The sequence below is a fragment of the Chelmon rostratus genome, chromosome 8 (assembly GCF_017976325.1).
Source record: "Chelmon rostratus isolate fCheRos1 chromosome 8, fCheRos1.pri, whole genome shotgun sequence".
Lineage (NCBI taxonomy): Eukaryota > Metazoa > Chordata > Actinopteri > Chaetodontiformes > Chaetodontidae > Chelmon > Chelmon rostratus.
In genome coordinates, this window is record NC_055665.1 from 19,771,154 (window position 1) to 19,791,348 (window position 20,195).

Sequence of the window (20,195 nt, forward strand, 5' to 3'; positions counted from 1 at the left end):
CAACACTGACATGTGCTCAAAAGCTCCCTCAGTATCAGCTCTGTGCTTAATTTGATCACTTTCAAACATTCTCACAATTTCAGATTGAGCCTGAATCAAAAAAAAAAAAACACCTACACGGACCACAGGTCGATAGTTTCTTCTGCTGTGGCTAAAGTCTTCAGACAACAAACACACAGAACATGCACCCATGTTCTGTTTAAAGTGCACCAGAAACTCCTTCATGAGGTGATCAGTCGTTACACATGATGTGTCTGTGTGCTTTGCTGTGTGTTGGCTAGACAGAGCAGACTTCAAAAGATCTGTTAATCTGACCACAAAACTCAAAATGCACACAAACTATGAACAATGCCATTGGAAAACTTGATTTATCAACAACAACCACTGTCAGCAGCGTCATCATTAGAAGCCTCAGCAGCCTCGTTTCACCATCAGCTGACAGAGAAACAACAGACATACTGGCCACTCTCACAAATGTGTCAGTTGTGCGTGTAACAAACTGATGCACAGCAAAAGGTTCCCGGTGCAGCTGACAACCTTTACACTTTACCCCAAGAAAACCTTTGAAAAAAACAGAACCTGAAAGGGGAAGTATGGTCAGTTTAACCTTTTACACTCTCTGTGCACGAATGAACATTTCACCGTCACATTTTGAACATATTTCTGCTGGTTAAGTACTGCAGGGATGATGAGGGAGAGTGGAAATAAGTGAGCAGATGGGCGGGGAAGATCGGGTGACTGGGACTGGAGGCGAAGAGGTTATCGCAGGGCAGGAGGGAGTGGCTGGATGTGGGAGTGAGGTGACGGAAAAGTCAGAGGGCGTCTGGTGAACAGGACGAGAATAGCAATGAATGTATTTGAGGAAGTGGGGAAAGTGGCTGGAGGGACGGAGAGGTAGATCATGACAAGAACATACAAATTCCAGAGCCGTGATATAAGCAGTAAACACACGAACATTTTAATTCAGAATGTTGAGCAAACATTTACATCATACATCTCTCTTACCTGCTGCACCAAACACGGTGATTACATCTGAAAAGTTCAGCTTACAGGGCAGGAAAGTCCAGTAATATCTCTGAATTTCCTCACACCTACACGTGAATGCTTTTCAAATGATTTCCTCTGTTGTTAGAGTTTTAATCTCGACACAGTCTTCAGAGTGGAACACTGACTTGTGATTACTTTGGATTAATACCATCATGGGTCAGGCTTAAAAAAATGTGGTGTAAAATTGTTAGAACTTGTATATCACTTACATGATTGATCTGCTGTTTGACTTGGAGTGATTTTATTGATAATTCTGGTAATTCTTGAATTGTTTTGCTGATAGTATGTCACACAGTCACCCTCACTGCTGCATCTGTTCTCTTTTTACATCAAGGACCACAATGGTTTTCGACTTTCTTGTACCATTCCACACATGTTGTACTCTGTGTGGTTTTGTAAACTGTTTGATTGAATATCTCCTTTCTCATAATGCCAACCAAACTGATTTGTGTTCACCCACTAATCCCTACATGTTCTGTTCTTCCTCACACAGCAGTATGAACATAACAGAGGATGATCTATCCATGGAGATGTACGACTATGATTATAACTCCACCTGTGATCAGGATCCCAGTCCGGATTTAACCGATAGAGCCACGGTCCTGCCGGTTCTTTACTACACGCTGTTTTGTCTCGGCCTGCTCGGTATGTTCCAAAAGACCCGGCTCTTAACAAAAAAAAGAAATATGAGTCACTTTTTAATGCATTTAACAAATAGATCTGTGCCACAGTTCTGTTTTCATCACTGGAAATAAAAATTCACTGGTTTCACAGGCAACGCCACAGTTCTCTGGTTTCTTCTCCGGCACATAAGGCTGAAGACGATGGCTGATGTTTGCCTCCTCAACCTGGCATTGTCTGACCTCATACTGGCTGTATCCCTGCCCCTCTGGGCCTACAATTCCCAGAGCGTGGCAATATGCAAACTGATGACCGGAGTCTATCAGGTGAGGCTTTATTTTTTAAAATCACCTTTATTAAAAACACAGAGAAATAACTCATAATCATTTCAACGACTCATATCATATATATTATCACTCACATTTTTATATGTAAAAAATCTAAATTAATTTATCATTTAGAAAGCAGAATTCATAAAGATGTGCAGATTACTAGTTAGTTAAAAATGACGTCCTCCTACATTTACACTATGAGTTTTGTGGTTTTGTTGTCAAGGTGTGAAAAGTCCTGATTAGGCTGCTGCTTCACTTCCTGCCAAAACGCTGCATCTGAAATGTCAATGCATAAATGGAAGCTGGAGTGTGGGCAGGTCTTTCTTTTTAATCTGGAAGGTGTTACTGCCAACAGTCTGTATTTAATGCAAAGTACAAAATTAAATAAATGTAACTCCAGTACATGTTGGTTCTACTGTAAACACAAGTGACGTGCAGTTTTTATCATGGGGGAGATATTATATCAGGTGTTCTCAGGTGATGTGTGAAACAGCTGCTGTGTAACGTGTCTCTGAGGCCTGACAGATGTCACCTTATGCCACGTCCTGGTCTGACTTTGCTCCCTCCCTCTGCTCCTCTGAACAGTTGGGTTTCTACAGCGGGACGTTGTTTGTGACCTTGATGAGTGTGGATCGCTACCTGGCCATCGTCCACGCTGTCGCAGCCATGCGAGCCCGGACGCTTAGCTATGGAATCACAGCCAGCATCACTATCTGGGTTATATCTGTCTCTGTGGCGATCCCTCAGGTGATATTTGCCTCCTTGGAGATAGATCCAGATGATAACAGCTGGCAGTGCCAGCCACTGTACCCAGAGGACATGCAGCGGTTTTGGAAGATGCTGCGAAACTTCAGTGAGAACCTTGTGGGCCTTTTTGTGTGCCTCCCCATCATGATTTTCTGCTACGTGAAAATCCTTGTTGTGCTGTCCAAGTCCAGGAACTCCAAGAAGGACAGAGCTGCAAAGCTGATATTCACCATAGTGTGTGTGTTTGTGGTGTGCTGGGTCCCCTACAACGTCACGGTTTTCCTGCAGACGCTGCAGCTGTTTGAAATCCTGAGCAACTGCGAGGCTTCAAAAAACATCAACTCTGCCATGAACTTTGCTGAGATCATCGCACTGTCTCACTGCTGCGTAAATCCAGTCATCTATGCATTTGTAGGGGAGAAGTTTAGGAAGTCACTGGGCAATGTGCTCGCTAGATACCTCTGCTGGGGTCACCAGAGCAGACGGACTCTCAGCCCGAGAGACACCACCGAGAAAGAGACGTCCAACACACCCGTAAAATCAGATTATTAGAATGATGAATACTGCTTGCTTCTGTGCTGTGGTGGAGGGTGCATGTGTGATGTAATGATGTTTTTATTTCTCTATTCAGAGGTTGCAAAAGGGAAAGTGTGTGTGTGTGTGTGTGTGTGTGTGTGTGTGTGTGACTGTGCGACTGCGTGCATGTATGTGTGTGAGGTATTAGGCATGTGGTTGGAGCTGCAGAATCTTAATTATTTCCAGAAAAAAAAGGAGAATGCTTTATTTTCAAAATGAGAAAATAAAACTTGTTTGCTCTTAATTCTTTTTATAGTAGGTGAGAAAAACCTTTCAGACTATTGATCTGTGTATTCAAAGTGTTGTTCTGGTGTGTTTGTCTCGTGTGTGTGTATGTCACAAGATAAACATCTTGCCACAGCAGTGCATCACCGAGCAGGAGCTTGAGGTGAGAAAACCATCCCATCCCATCCCATTTCATTTCCCTGAATCTATTTGTTTACAGAATTTACGCACACTAATCAACATTTCTGTAAATGTGTCAGTGTTTGTCAGCTGGCTAATTTTCAGCTGCGGTTTCTTGGTGAGATGTTCTGAAACCATTGAGGTGATAGTTGAAATGTACCGACAGAAGACAACAAGGCACATTAAGACTGCAACAGCAACCAAATAAGCTTTGCAAGACAGTGTGCAGGCCATGCAGAGCAACAGGAAACATTAGTACAATAATACAAGGAGGGAGAAAACGAGAGGAAGAAAAGGTGAGATACAGACTTAATGTCTCTGATGAAAGATTACTTGTTTTGCTGTTGTTCAACAATGAGGAGCAAATTTGTACCAATTTGTGTGGTTATTAAATTTAAACCTTCTCATCAGTGTGTGTGGGGAAGAAACAGCAGCACTCTGACAGTGTTGCTGATTTGCAGTTCGGATTTGGCGCAGGTGTTGATTGACATATATTTTTGGTGGTTGGGCAGGTGGGTTGGCTCCCATGATGGGTATGGTGAATGCGGTCGAAAAGGAGAACTCAAGGGCCTCTCACAATATCCTGCAGTGGAGCCCGTTGCTACTGACTTACGCCACTGGGGACGACCATTGTATTCAGTTTTGCTGTTGTAATTGTGCAGTTTCTTATATTCTAAAAATTTTAAGTTAAAATTAAACTTTTCATTTGTTTTTTAATTGATAAGCTGGAGTTGAGCACAACACTGAGATATTTGACCTGTGAGACTATTTCGACAGGTTTCAGCCAGTCATGGGGACTCCCCATGTCAGATCACAACAACCTCCCTGACTAACAAGCTCCTGTTTGGTCATCTGAGCCTCCAGTTCAACTAATTACCTTTTCATGAACATGAACAAGTTAAGATCTGTGGAATGCAAGAGTCACATCTCAATTTGAGCCTCAGATATTAGTCAGAACTTTTGCCTACACAAAGAAATTTGCTTCCGATACACTGTGTTAGAAAAGATGTCAGTCTGGACTGCACTGATGGTAGTGTCGGTAGTATCACTTCCTCCAAGCATAAAAGTGCAAATGTGCATGCAGCGCTCTGCAACCCTCCAGCTGTGTGCATTGTCCTACATAATGTTTTTATTTTGACATATGAAACCTGCATGTGGTGATATCAGCGCCGGCACGGTCACAGCTATCATAACTGTTATATCAGCACATGGCTACCAGAATACATGATATCAACTCAGTTTTAAAAAGTGAATGGTTGGGAGTGCCTTAGTAGCTAAATGGTTACAGCACATGTGGCCACTGCAACATCGCTGGTTCGATTCCAGGCATGTCCCATCTTACCTCTACCCCTGCTGTCCAATAAAGGTGAAAAATGCCAAAAAGGAAAAAAAGCAAGAGCTAGAAGTTCATGATTGGTCTTGGAAATCATAGTTTTACAAAAAAATCTTATCACAAGATCTGTTTACTGGAAAAAGAGACTGAATGAACACCAGAAAAGCAAACCAAATCATCTGTTTATGAACATCAGGACAAAGCCTGTCATGGCTTTGACTCAGACTGTGACTTTAATATGCATCTATTTTTTATAGTTCAGATTTATTTATAGTTGCACTCATTCAGCAGTACAGGTCAGCCCCTGAAGGATGACTAAGTAACTCATAGCTCCTTAAAGTCTCTGTCAACCGCTTCAGATAAATTTCTCCATGAAGCTCATCATTCACAGTCGCTGGTGAGGAGCCACAGACAGTTCGACATCTTGCTGGTGGAAATGTTTCCTTTTGTTAGCTATAATTGCTTTTCCGCTTCAGTTTGTTTTATAATATGTTACATGGAGGTCTACATGTTTTCTGGAATGCTCCACGCAGATATGACGGTTTCAAATATTTGCTTTTGCTAACACTATTAAAGCCCACCTATGTACTGAGCTATAGATAACAAGGTTTGTTTGTGTCTGTCACATTTAACAAGAACACAGGTGGCAAAGTGAAGGATATGTTTCCTTTCTTTTATTATGGGATACTCTTTACATGAGTCACTATATACATGCAAAGCAGGGGATGATTTAGAACTACAGTATAGCAGATTACTTACACTTGTTGTGAATGACATTAATAATTCTTCCATTTGAGCCCAATCTATTTAACATGAACTTGACTGAATTACTTTGGGAAACCAAAGCCATTTTATTGTCTTTATTGCTTCCTTGTTCATATCACATTCTGCTCCGAGCTATTATATCCAATTTCCACCCTGGTGATTATTATGTAGTTGATAGTAATAGAATAATGGTGGAAGAATAGGGGAGTGCAGTGGTAATTAGGAAGCAGTGGGTCATCTTGTTTGCCCAGAGGAGGATGCAGAGGGAATTACCTGGTCCACCGACAGAGGAGACAGGAGGAACAAAGAGAGAATATGGTATAAATGTGGGGGGAGATGAAAGAAAGGAAGAAATAGAAAGAGGAACAGAGAGAGAGACTTGAGAACTGAAGTAGGACGGAGACTGAAAAAGAGAGAGTAAGGCGACAAGAGAGAGGAAAGAGAAAAATGAGACTTGTTTCATTTTGAAATGATGGAATGTGTTCCCGCCCCAGAGCTCTGTTCAATAAGCCGCCTTCTGTTGTCGAGCTGTGGAGGAGACAGGGAGGGAGGAGAAAGGAAGAGAGAGCAAAATGGCCACGTGTATGACTGTGTATCTGTGTGTGTGTGTGTGTGTGTGTATCCAAACCATAATTCCATAAAGAGCATTAGTCCGCCTACTCCGCAGCCTTAAATGCTGTTCACTCATTCCACTGCATGACTAATTATGATCAAAGGAAGATTAACACACAGATCTCTACAGTCATACACAGAAAAAAAAGCCTTGTATGCAGATGATATTCTGTTATACAAGCTAAATGTTTTTGTTTTTAATCAATTAATAAACAAATTTGGTTCATTTTCGTGTTAAACAGTGTCCGGTGCCAGTCAAGAGGTAAAAGCAGTCCAATGATCGATGTTCATATGAACTTTCTAGACACAGGTTTGGAAGTATTTTTGTTTATTTTCAAAAGCAATAGAAAAGATCAATCATCTTCACAAAACACTTCTTTAAAGGGATGTTCTGCATTGATTAAAGGACCACTTCACCACATTTTTCTCACTTTTCCATGCAAATTGTTTTGGTTTTGTGTGCCAGGGTTTTGAGCCATCTATGTGCCCCCACTCCAATACAGTGAAGGTGAATTGAATTTCATTCGTTGTGCTCTAAGCATTGAAGAAATGCATTAAAAAAAAAACTCTAAAGGAACTTGCCTTTCCACAGACCAGAGTAAATCCATACAACACATTCACTAATTCTAAAAACAATGTGTTCACAAGGGAAAAGTGACAAATTAATTTTCTTAAAATAGTCAATGCATTCACTAAAAGAAACAACCGAAGGAAATGGACGAGCTTCTCACAGCTGCATAATATGTAAACTAGTGGTGGATGGAATATAAGTTAAACTGGCAGCATTTAAAGTCACTGTTAGACTGACTTCTTGTGGCTCGTTGGTCTAGGGGTATGATTCTCGCTTAGGGTGCGAGAGGTCCCGGGTTCAAATCCCGGACGAGCCCGTTAATGGTTGTAATTAGCGATTTGGGTAGGTGGCCTAGCTGTCACTTGTGAATGGACGATTGAGTTGTTGACATGCTAGAAAACCGCCCAGCTGACAACAAATTTTGTCAGATGTAAAGAGTTGATTGGGCTGTGTGTAAGACCTCATCGTCAGCTGAATATCAGCACCACCCAACCGACACCTACATCTGCTCTAAGGTAACATTACTTTGTAACAGACACATGACATTGGATAGTCACATCATAATGTTAGCAAAATGCTAGCTAACTACCTCTCAAACAAAGAGCTACATCAAGAGGAGTTAGCCTGAAGTCAAAATTTCTGCTTTGAAAAATCCCATTTAGTTAGGATGTGTCTGTATGTTCTCTTGGGAATTAGCTGTTTGTAACGTAATGCACATACATGGGTGACTCGATACACACTCCTGCCAGTGGGTTCCACTATTCCACTATTCCATTATTCCGTTCCTCTCAGTAAGAAATAGAACCTGATTTAAGATTCCAGACCGCCAGTCCTGCATTATGCATTGTAACATTTAAGTAATCAGAAATGTACCAGCTATAAATGGCAACCCGAGCTGCTGGATCCACCACCACTGCAACCCTTCACTGAGGTCACAGCTTGGCTCTGCAGGCCATCATACCTCGTTCTAACTGCACCATTTGCTCCCTCGGCCCAGTACCTCCACCTCTCTTTGAATCCTGTCCCCCCATCTTATCTCAGTTCATCTCCACATGCGTCAACAAATCTCCGCAGACAGGAGAGGTGCCCGCTGCCTTTAAAATAGGGGCTCGGAGTTCAATCCTGGGGAAATCTAACCTCAATCAAGGCTCTCGCTCAAACTACACAGCCATCCCCAACCTGCTGTTTCCCACCAAAATGTTGCAGCACACTGCGCCAGTCACAGCTGTCCAAAAATGAACTTGATAAAACATTTTAGTTACTCGCGGTTCACAGCAGCACAGAAATGGCCCTGAATGAAGCTTTGTTATGACTAATGGCAGCAGGCTCAGCTTCAAGTCTCTTTTTTATTTCATTACAGAGCACAATATTCTTCTCCATCAGTGTGTCCTGAAATGGTTTTCACTTTTCTCCAACATGCACTGAATTTAGCTATTATTTGTAGCAACATGCACACATCAATGTATTTTCACTGCAGCAGCCGTAGCAAAAAGCGAGCGAGTTTCACAACTTGTTAGATGTAGTGTAGGAATTGAGAGGCTGTAGCTATGAATGTAAGGTTTAAGTGTTTCCATGGGACGCTTTTTCTCTCACTTCAGATTTATTGTTCCATGGGTGCATACAGCGCTTTCTACAAATACAAATTCCTTTGTACACATACCCACATGTTTTGCCACAGATACGGATTTTATTGTACAAGTGCAAAGGGATTTTACAAATAAAATACATTCATAACTGACAGGATTTACTGGTTGAATTAGTTCAAGAGAAGCTGGAGAGCAAAAATGAAAAAGGAATACACAATTTCATGTGATCCACAGAGGTGTTATGGGACAGTCGTGTAGAGCACCTCTGTCTATGCATAGTGATGTATTTATTTATCTGTCTCAGTCCAAAGACAATAAAAAGTGACAAAACACACAGCATGTATAACGTACAGCTTTTTTCCTGCTGTTCTCCTGTTTACCTGACAAACTTGTGAATATCCAGCCTTGGAAATATCACTTTGTACTCCTTCAAACTGATGTTGACTCTTGATGCGCAGTGTACACATTATAGTAAGAGACAACACCGCTTTCAAAATAAGTGTGGACTTCCAGCTTCGTGACTACATTATAAATGTCTGTTAGTCACCGGTGTGCTTGGCTATGATGTGACAAACACAAACAATATGAGAAGAAATGAATTCTAATGTTTTTTTTAATGTGTTATCTTACTTTGTGTAAAATAGTTTATCACTCCCATTTGACTCCGACAGTCACGATTTATTTTTTCATTTGTTGACATTTCTGCAATGTCTTGTTTGTAGGAATGATGGGGGTGTTTCATTTTCTTTGTGAAACAATATTTATTCACAGCGATGGCACAACGAAGAGGAAATTCAAAAGGATGCAAAAGGAATTGTGGTGTTGTTATTCAGGCGGACGCAGCTGCTCAACAGTAAGGAGCAAAACCCGATAGAGACATGATGCAAAATAACAACAGCAGACAGCAAAACACAATGAATACAGGAAGGCATAGGAAATGAAAAGGCACAAAACAGACACCACCTCTTACTTTTTCTGTGAGATTTGAGCACCAGAAGAGGCAGCAAAAACAAGGCAGACAACAGTGATCATAAAAGAAGATAAACTCAATTAGGACAACGATGGAAGGGTGTGCGGATGGTGGTGGTGTGAGCTGGAATTTTCCTAAAGCTGCTCAAGGGATGAATTTTTCAAGTTAAGGAGGAGTTTGTTTTTCTTTTCATTCCGCTCGCTGGGCACCACAGGCCAGAATACAAGCGTGAAACTGTCAAATTCAGCAAATTCATCTGTGAAACCTATTATGTGTGTGCTGCATCATGCCTTTCACTTACCCAATCGGGCGCGAATAATCAGTTCACAATTGCTTTCTCTCAAGCTCGCATCGGTAAATGTTCTCCTCTTTCTTTTCCGTTAAATTTTGCATGTTGAGTGTTCCAGGAGCTGTGTTTTCAATTACTGTATTTCCCTATTTAACTAGCGAATCGATCTCATACTATGTGTGCGCTCATAAAGCTTCCTTAACTGTAATGTTAGTGATCAAAGTCTTTCCTGATTTGTTCCTGCATATACAGCAGCGACTTGCAGTTTCTGACACTATAAACTTTTCCTACACTTCCCGTCTTTCCAGTGGAACTGGGGGAGTTTCGGCTCTTGACACAGACAAAAGTGAAATCCCAAATTAAATATATCATGCAGCTCCACACAGATATTTATTCATCAAACATAACAAGTAATTGGTCTTTTAAAGGGCAATCACAGCAGGAGTGGTGGGATCAGGTCTTGATTGCTGCAATTTGATGTTTAGGCAAAGGCAAAACGAAAATGCACACATTTAAGAGTACCTGCTTGAATTGCATTAAAATGAAATTCAGTCACACCCCACAATCAATGTGCACTCTCTCAACACAACCAAAAACAATCCCAGCTGCATACCTGTTATACCTTTGATTGATTGTGATTGTGATTCTGCGCAGTCAGCTTAATCTTAGATTCAGGGTCATAATAACGTCCTTAAACAAAAGGTAAGTTCCCCATCTGGAGGGGTGGGGGGGGGGTGATAAAGTGTGTCTTCCACTGCGGGCTGAAAACTTGTCTGTACCTTCCTCCCTGAATCATATCCTCGCTCCTCTACTGACTCTAATTGCTCTCTCAAAATATCCCCCCTGTGTCTCTCTCTCTCTGAGACTTATTCTGTTTCTTTTCCTACCATTTCAGACCAACAGGATCATTTTATGGTCCCACGGGTTTATAAGAACCAAAAAGGCCAAACTTTTGCCCTCATTAAGCTTGTTGTTATGAAGATCTCTGAACTGAGTGTAAGCCACCCATGGTAAATAAAAAAAAGTCACCTAAATACTAACGTGTAAAATGCAAATGTAAGACTTTCTTATTCCCAATAATGTCTTTGAAATGCAGTTTCTCATGCAATGAACAGATAAACAGCACACAAACAGGTGTTTATATTCAAAGCTATACAGGGAGAGCAGGGTAGTTGGATCCACCTATCACTTTTTACTATATGCTAGAACAGCAAAATAAATATGCATTCACCTCAGACAGTAATTGCTGTGTATAATTATGGTTGCTGGGCATCCTTGGACTCTAACACAAAACCATGAATTTAAAGCAGTTTTAAAAATATGACACATTTGTTGGTACTTGCTGCAGGATAGGGGTAGGTATGAGGCAACATGCATCCTATGGATGTAACTGCAGGCTGCAGGTTGCTATTTCTTGTATTTTTGTCTCTTTTGGCCATTTCACCAGAACATGTTCAGCTGCCACCTGTTGGATTTCAGGCACAGATGATTTGTATCTGCAGGATGTCCCAGTTTTAGGTTCTGAATGTACCTAACTCGCAACATAATCTGCTGCAAAACAAGAAAAAGAGGCAGATCATTGGTTTATGTGTGTATCTGATACTAGATCAGGAGGCTGATCACTCACCTCTGATCAAATCATTGCTCTGCAACATCTGAGAATCCCACATGAGCGAACATTTGCCATTTAAGTTCATTTCATTAGAATATAAATGTGATTACATAACAGTAGAAACTGCTTCACACAGTGAGTCAGCTCCAGAATTAGTTAATTAAGTCATGTTGTATATAATACCAGTCTCACAGGTATCTAATTCCATTTCAATGCATAATTGTGATATAGTTACCAAACATCTGACACAGCAAAAATAAAGCGTTGTGACCCGGAGTCACCCGCCTCTTTTTTCCTCACTCTCTACATGCTCATTTCTATCAGAGATGCACCAAATGAATTACATTTGTGTCTTTGTGTAGATAGAAGTGTGAGTCATCTGATCTACTAACTCAGCCCACCCATTTCCAGCTATGTTCTGGACAAAATGGGTTTCATTTTCTATAGAAAAACACATTTGTTCCTTCTATCCCGCACACTACAATCTGACTGTATTATTTTATTACTTATTATCTATCATCTGTAGCCACCTTTTCAAACATGAAAATGAAATATAGATTGGAACTCGCCTATACATTAGTTGTTGGCAGAAGAAACATTTTGTACTGCAACCTGCACCTGGAGTAAGAGGATTCAAAGTCATACTGCTGATAGAAAAAAGAAATCCTATCCCCGCATCTTCTTGCACAGACTGTAAAATCATTATTTTGTTCCAGATCTTTTATCATAATACTCCAAGCTTGCCTGACTGCCATATTAACCTGCTTTTTGACCACTTCACCCTCATTTCATGGCGCATAAATTTGCAATATATGCTGATGCAAAGAAACATATTTATGGTGTTATATAACTGAGCAATTGATTGTTTTCATTCCTGCTTGAGAATGTGCAGCAAAGTCACAGAGAAGATCGGTGAGACAAAGTGAATGACAGGTGAGGAATGGAATAAGTTCAGGAGCATTACGGTGATAATACAAAGCTGCAGCGCCACCAGGATACTCTCCAACCATCACTTAAGAGAGGGAGCGCTCGGAGCCTGAGCCTCGGGTTAAGTTTGATCTACAGGGAATGTAGCGAGCTGCTCTGACAGACATGCATTTCACCTTGGGAGCACCACTAAGTGTTATAGGAATCACTAAGCTGCTTAGTAGGATACATGCTTTGCCTCAGCCTTGCACCATGCTCTGCAAAAAGTAATGCCAGCTCTGAAAAATAAAACCAATAATCTGCCTCTTTTTCCACATGAATCCGCCGCGCTCAAGCACATCATGTACTACAGAGGCTACTTGTTTCTTGTTGCTTGGCAGTGAGATACTGACAGCATGTTAAAATAATGTTGCTCTTTCAGTCACGTTGAAAGAAGTAGCATTATGCAGTTGTTGTGCTGAAGAAACACAGACTAGCTAGTTTAACAGAATGGACTATTCGCTTCTCGGCTGGGATGTCTTGGATGGCTGAATTTGGTGATATGGGTAACGAGGAGCAAAGGCATTCAGAAACTCTTACAGTGTTGCCTACAGTTGAGTCAGAAATTGCCCATCTTCGCTGCCTCAAAAGGGTGTGTGTCGCACTGCCTTAAATTTGCTATTTAAGCGTAGCAACACTTTAGTCAGTGTAGGTAAGTCTGGTATTTCACAGTGTGATTAGCCTTAGCTGTCATGAATAGCAGATTATATTGTGGACTGTCAGAAAACCTCTCACTCAATAACCCCAGCACATTTTTAATACCACCAGCACATTCACATGTCTCCCCTCCACACTTCCAATCAAACGCAACATTTTTCCTCTCAGAAAAAGGTGTTTAACTCGTTTTTTTTCCTTCTGTGGAGTGAATCAAACAGCTAGCGTTTGCTTATTCTCTCCTCCTCTCTCTCAATCAGCAATTTTTCCCTTTGATCTTTTATTCATATGATTAAGTCTGTGTATCACCAGACTGTTCATTCTACATTTCAATATATGATGAGACCATCTTTGAAGTTGGGTGTGCTGCAGCGGAGTCACTTTGGCCAACAGGGTTTTTCTTTTTCTTCTTCTTCTTTTTTTTCTGTTTGGAGTTTCACCAGTTATTGTTGGAATGGAAACACTTTTCATCTCCTTAATTATCCCTTTTAAATTGTTTGACCTTAAATACACAAACTGTGTGTCTTCAAATTAATAAATAAATAAAGCTTCCACACTTCCTGGCCCACATATTGACTGTGGCTTGTGTCACCCAAATACGTGATCTTTTTCACAAACACATTTGGTATCCAGTTAGATTCACTATTCATTACATTCCCTTGTTGCTCTAGCTTGTGTGCTCCTCATATCTGTTTTTTTTTTTTTTTTGCCCACTTATTATTATGCTTTACCCTTGCTCCTCTCCTCCAGTGCCAACAACCTCGATTCATCCTCGCTCTGCCCTCCTTTTGCCTGTTTGTCCTTCCCCGTCTTTACCTCACTCCCTTCAACTCACATCTGCTTCTACCTCTCGCCTTTATGTTTGCCGCCATCCCTCAATCAATACCTTTAACCCTTGTTTTCTTCAACTCCTTGTTCTCCCTCGCCCCATCCCTCCTTCGCTGTCTGCCTCTACTATTTCAGGCTTTTCCCTGGAAGATAAAAAGGTTTACGAATATTTAATGTCAGATGTGTGAACAAAGCACATGAGCAGGCTCCGCCAGCAGAGATCTGATTGAAACCTATATATATCCTAATGAGACAAAGACGGGAGTGTGGTGAACTCACAAGTGGTAATAAGTTAAAGGTGGTGAGATTTTGGGAAGAGCAGAGTCTGATGAAACAGTGAAAGTGTACTTATCCACGTATCAGCGATATAGGTCATGTCAGGGAGAGACAGAACGTAGTGTTAATACATTTTATGAACTAAAGAAAAGCAGGAACTAGGTGCAGATAAATGGATCAAAAATGGTTTTGATGTCACTTTTTATCCATATTTACTCAGACTGAACCATTTGCTATGACTCATGGCTCAGAGTGTTGCCCTGAGCTAAAGTGCTAGCATCGGGCTGACGATGATCTTGCCAGGCATGCCAGTGAAACTGTCAATGCATATTTTTGTCAGTATGCCACCATGTAACCAGCTACAGGATGAGGTGCGATGATGTGCTTTTTGTCATAATTGTAAAATCCATGTTGTGTTACGCTGTGCAAGTAATTCTGGATAAAAGAAAAAGCCTGTGTCTATTTCAAACCTCACCTCTGTCTTTCTCTCTTTTTCAGTCATTATTCACCGACCAATACCCAAGCACTGGAATGGACAATAGATAAACCACATTATGGTGTCTGGCTTTATTAGAACATAAAATAGAGCGTCAATGGTGCTCATTTGAAAAGCATGTCAAAACTGACGACAGACGATTATGAAGTTTATGTTTGGTCGCCATAAGCTTGAAAGTTTTATTTGAAACATGGTTTTTATGCCCCAAATGCCCTTCATCACATGTTAGTCCATCCCCATCCCCCTCTACCATCTTACTCACGTGCACAGACATCTCCCCTCTCCCCCTTTCACTTGCGCACACCTTCCCAGCGCCCCTTGGGTGCTGTAGGTAGCAGACCCAGAGCAATGGAGCAGCAGAACCCAGCAGTGGATTAGCAGCAGTGTGTGAGAGAGGCCAGATTCAGACACATTCCTCTGGGGAAGTCAAGCTAATCCGACCCCAGTGCTTACTCTATCAACCCCCTACCAGCTGCACTTTGCCCCTGCACACAAAAAGACACACACTCAAACAAAATGTTACCCAGGCATGAAGATTTCAACTTAGATGCATGCCAAGGTACGGCATCACTGCAAGCGTACACACAAATAGGCATACACACACATTTTAGTGTATATCCCTGAAGGGCACGCGTGATACGTACACACGTAGTAAAACTCTGACACTTTTATTCACACATGTGCATGCAGTCCCACATACCATACACAGTATGCATGCACACATTCACAAACACCTGTCTAAACCCCCCACAAGGCCCCCTCTGGGAAGACAGAGGAGACCTTTGGCCCGTGTGTGACATGAAAACCTTCCCAGACGTCAGTCCTCATACATGACCACTGCTAATCAGAACATCCCGCCGAGATTCACACATACAACAGGCCGAGTCCCTGGGGGGAGGACAGCGTCGGTGCAGTCACTGTAGCTCTCTGACAGGCTGTTCGGTTGGCTGGCTGATTGGATGACTGGTTCTTTCGCTCCTGATGCAGTGGCCAACACATAAAAGTAATGAATTTCCTTTCAGTATGAGCTAAAGCATGCAAATGGTTGCACAAACATGTCTCCATACAAAATGCTCATCCATGCTTGCAAGAATATATATATTCGGTTTGGCACGCATGGACTGGTCAATATATGGACATCCACACACACACACACACACAGAGAGATGCACACAAAAACAACAGGAGGATCAGGCAAGAGGCAGTCTGATTGCTCATCAAGCAGCAAGCAAGAGCCGGCAAGAGGCATCAATATGACTGAAGCCCACTCTCCTGGGCCCACCTGTCGATTACAGTGGTAAAGACAAGCTACCTGGTGCCTCGATCCATTCCCCGCAGCCTCCATCGGGCCTGTAGACACCTGAAGAATTCTGATGCCATGAGGGAATAAGGGACCTTCCACTTCACACTGCTACATACAGAATGGTTTGCCTCTGCTGCATAAACCATTGAGATAAACAACTCTACAGAGAAATGGAGAGAGGATACAAATCTATCGCTCATGCGGTAGCGATTCAGTTTGTAAAAGCAGAACGAGATAGATTAATATCAAGCAGTCCACAGAAACATGTAAAATGAGATTTTCACAAAGAGCTACAATACATTTCATTGTGCCGGCAAAGACACAATAAATACAGAATAAAACGTAATCCACAAAATACAAAGCCCATAAAGTGCTACGGCTATTTACTGCACAAAAATCCCAAATAAATCTCACAGCATTGCAATTATGAATGTGATGTTTATCACCATTTGGCATCCAGAGTTGAATTATGTTTTCTGACTATTTGGCCGAAGGACAGCAATCCCATTGCCCTCTGCTGCCTCATAATTAGGCGAGATTAGAGCAGGATCAAGCTGTTTTCTTCCATTTATTCTCCCATGGGAGAGCAGTGGTAGAGGTGGGAGGTTTACCCTGCCGAGCCAACTAACCTTGGACAGAGAACAGACACATGCACAAAAAAAGATGATAATCTGGAAAGCGGATTTGCACTTTAGAGAGGAATTTTACGCAAGGAGCAAATGTAGGTTTTTTTGCCTGTTTTCTTTTCCAAACAGTCAGTTAACTGTTTGAAATACAAATACACACGAATTAAGAGTAGAGCACTCTGATGCGCGTTATTTTTTGACTGGGGAATGATGTTCAGTGCGTCAGGCTCCTTCCCGAAGTGGCCGACGCACAAGCAGACGCTCCAGTTTCAGCACCATGGACAGCTCTCACTTATAAATTACTGAAAAGCGCCCATTTTGGCTCCTCCTCAAGTACAAAGAGGGGCTCGGGGTTAATTCATTAGGCTTCCTTATGAAGTTACCCCGCTGAATTCACGCTAATAAATCTTGCCAATAACAGGGCACAAGGTATTGATTTCTATGGAGGTCAGTGCAGGTGCAATTATTAAGTGGGCAGTAATCAAACCCGAGGCACTGCATGTCATTGATCCAAACCTCACCTGATCAGCTCTTTTCAAAGCGGCCGCTCTCAGAAACTTTCATCTGTTGGGCCATTCAGAGCTACAAAACAAGTCCAGAGATGATGGTGAGGAAGCGAAGCCACACGCAGAAGAATCAACAGCCCCTGCAGAAACCCTCTCTGATCGTCCTACACATCGGATGGTGTTCACTCTATGTGCAATCACGGCCTCTCACTTCACCGCTCCCCCTTTTCCTCTCCGTTTCAAAGCACAGGTCGGCGACTCTTCAGAAGCTAGATGGCAGAAGAGCCCCACTGCAGCTGAGCTGCGCTCTGCGCCGTCATCATCCCGTCTTTGCATTGCAAATTGCCCAGTCCCATCACTCCCAATAACGGCTGCGCTCGATCTCCAAAATGAAAATCAGAGTTATGGTGGGATTGCCTACCGGGCGAATTTCTTTCATCAGCTTTCGGGACGGGATGCTGCCTGTCTGGGTCTCACCTGACACCCCCACCCGCACCCCCTCCCTCCGCTCTCACACACACATAAACCACATGCTGTCATTAACTGAGTTCATTTCTTTCTCGGGATTTACATTCTTCCCATAAAGACGCGCCGCCTCCTCCTCCTCCCTCGCCACCCACACCTCCACTGTTCCCGCTCCATGATTTGTGACCCACACATCAGCCACATCATACTTAACACAGGACGCTCTCTCGCTCGCTACACCCGCCACCCCCTCTCCTCCCCACCACCACCACCACCTTCTCTCTCTCTCTCTCTCTCTCTCTCTGCGTGGTTCAATTGCCGATCGATAAAGGCTGCATCCACACTGTGGGCTCGACTCCACTCCGTCGTCAGCCGGTTTACAGGGATTAAAAAGGAAAGATGTTGAACAGCAGATGCGAGAGCGCACAAGCAGAGATCCTCACACTTGATGCCCCTCTCAGCAGAGATGGTTGAGCCCTCGTCCAGGTTGCTGTGGTCCTCTCCTAAAATTCAGTCTTGCTCACTTGGCTCCTATCAGCTGACACAGCGCGGCGGGCGGCTCTGCCTGGTCCTCCTCTGAGAAGGGAAAGGGAACCTGCTCCAAGCCAAAAGAAAGACAGAAAAAAAAGCACAGCCTGCAGAGGTTACATGTGTTAGTTGTGAACATGAAGGGGATTTACAGAGACGGATGCTACGACGGATCTATTGAACTACGGGACATTTTCAACAGGAGATGCGTTAAATGTGGCCGAGGGGACTTTGTTCAAGCCAAAGCGATGAGGATTAGGAGGGGGATTGTTTTTTGGAATCTCCTCTTTTCACTGATGTTCACTTGTGTGAAAGGTACGAGCCACTGCAGCAATTCTCTCTATTTTCTGATGCGCTTGATGTGCCTGTGTGCGCGCGTGTGCGTGCATGCGTGCGTGCGTCTGTGTGTGCGCGCGTGCGAGAAATCAAAAGCTTTTACAGACGTGCGGAAAATAGGCTACCACGGTTTACTGGATGGAGTTTTAAGGGGCGCATTTGGCCGGTTTAGCGCTCAATGCAGGCTTTGACTGAGTGGCTCAATAGATATTCTTGCGGTAGCCTACGCTTCTTCTAATAGCCTACGTGAGCTGCTTTGCTTAGTAGGGTAACTAGTGAATTGTTGAGGCATGCACTGCAGATTTCCTATAGGATGTGAAGAGATCCTAGTTTATTTAGGCTACAGCTGTGCGCCTTTTCTCTAATTTGGGTCGAGTTTTCAAGTATTTATGCGAGATTTTTTTTTTTTTGCGTCAGGCCAGAAATGTTGCTGGAGCCATTTAGGGGGCCGAGGCAATTAGTAGCGTGGAACCAATTTGTCGCTGGTGTTAATCGGACTTGGCAGTGCAGGCAGGTGTAAGGTGGGCTTGTTAGTATTCTAGTGGCTCTTTCTCGGGGTCTGTCTTTTGGAGACTTGCTCTAGCTGCTGAGGTAGCCGCTGCTTCCGTTTTTCTCCAGTATGCATCAGCTAATTTCGCTCAGACCAGTGAAAAGGTGAGCACGGGTGAAATGTAACTTTTCTGAAACACTTTTTTAAAACGTGCTGTCATCCTTTTTGACTGCATGAAACGACTCAGTTCTTAGACTTTGCACTGATCACCTCTGTTTTCCCCGCTTGTTTACAACAGTAATCCCACTCATGCTATTTCCATACTTCTGTAGAAATCAGTCAAAGCAATTGTTGCTCATTTTTCACCCTGAAATTATAATGTGCTCATCTATTGAACAAGCAGAAAACAAATAAAAATCCATTTCCTGCTTCCTTGCAATGCCAGTTACATGTTGATTATAAAAACTGAGCATCGAGTGTGTGTGTGTGTGTGTGTGTGTGTGTGTGTGTGCATACAGGGACATGGTGTGTGTGAGTGCATGGCTGTTTATCTGTTGAATGCATGTAAATATGAGTATGGGCACTCACGGATATCAATTTACATGCAGATTGTTCACCCTGTGAGTAATTCTCATGTCTGTCTGTTGGGGGTGGATGAAATGTGCAGCATGCAGAGTAGCAGCACCCACCAAGAATGAGCCAAGTCGAGTCGAGCAGAGTCGGGCGCAGTGCTGTTTCATCACCACCCACATTGTGGCAATGTCAAACCTCGAGGCCACTGCCAATCCTCCTAGTTCTGTTACTTATTAGGGAGCCAGCCAGCCAGGAATTGGGCAAAGGGGGAGGAAAGGAGGAGGAGGAGGAGGAGGAGGAGAGCATGGTCTTCTTTTGGAAAAGCGCAAAGGAAATAGTGACACAGACCAAGGTGTGGAGGAAGAACCATGCAACAGCTGTTGTTCCTCTGCTCTGACAACTGACACAATGTTTGCAGAAGTAAAAAGATCTACTAGATTTTCGTCCTGTGACTCATTTCTCCTGCTAAGATAATGATGCTGGAAAAAATAAATAAATAAAAAAGCCCACTATCTAGCAAAGTTTGCACAGTGCTGCTTTGCTCGAGGATCTTTCTCACATTAGATTATTTCGAGGCAGGGTTCTGTGTGTGGGCGGTGCACAGTTCTGATTCTCAGTTTACAAAGTTATCTCAGTCACCTGTCTGATTCTCAGCACTCTACACAGTTTAGTGAAATGTATT

The 20,195-nt window shown here is 42.7% G+C and overlaps 2 protein-coding genes and 1 non-coding gene across 3 annotated transcripts in view; all 3 read left to right on the forward strand.

The window, feature by feature from the left end:
- The first annotated feature begins 716 nt into the window (after nt 1–716).
- LOC121610336 (C-C chemokine receptor type 2-like) lies at nt 717–3,414 on the forward strand. The gene is made up of 4 exons (XM_041942374.1): nt 717–826; nt 1,541–1,692; nt 1,822–1,994; nt 2,586–3,414. Exons 1-4 carry the CDS (start codon nt 717–719, stop codon nt 3,297–3,299), a joined length of 1,149 nt encoding a protein of 382 aa, XP_041798308.1. The 3' UTR covers nt 3,300–3,414.
- Nucleotides 3,415–4,257: 843 nt separating this feature from the next.
- Nucleotides 4,258–20,195, forward strand: part of csmd1a (CUB and Sushi multiple domains 1a) — a 70,510-nt gene continuing 54,572 nt past the window's right edge. The window contains exon 1 of the mRNA XM_041942376.1: nt 4,258–4,360. Coding sequence (XP_041798310.1) covers nt 4,258–4,360 — 103 coding nt within the window. The remainder of the gene's footprint in view (nt 4,361–20,195) is intronic.
- On the forward strand, nt 7,254–7,325 carry trnap-agg. Its single transcript has one exon. It is a non-coding gene; the product is annotated as a tRNA-Pro (tRNA).

Coding starts and splice junctions, on each gene's coding strand:
- LOC121610336 (XM_041942374.1), top strand. CDS start 717: ATGGGCGGGGAAGATCGGGTGACTGGGACTGGAGGCGAAGAGGTTATC. Junction 1,693..1,821: donor GTTTTGTCTCGGCCTGCTCG/GTATGTTCCAAA, acceptor CTGGTTTCACAG/GCAACGCCACAGTTCTCTGG. Junction 1,995..2,585: donor TGATGACCGGAGTCTATCAG/GTGAGGCTTTAT, acceptor TCCTCTGAACAG/TTGGGTTTCTACAGCGGGAC.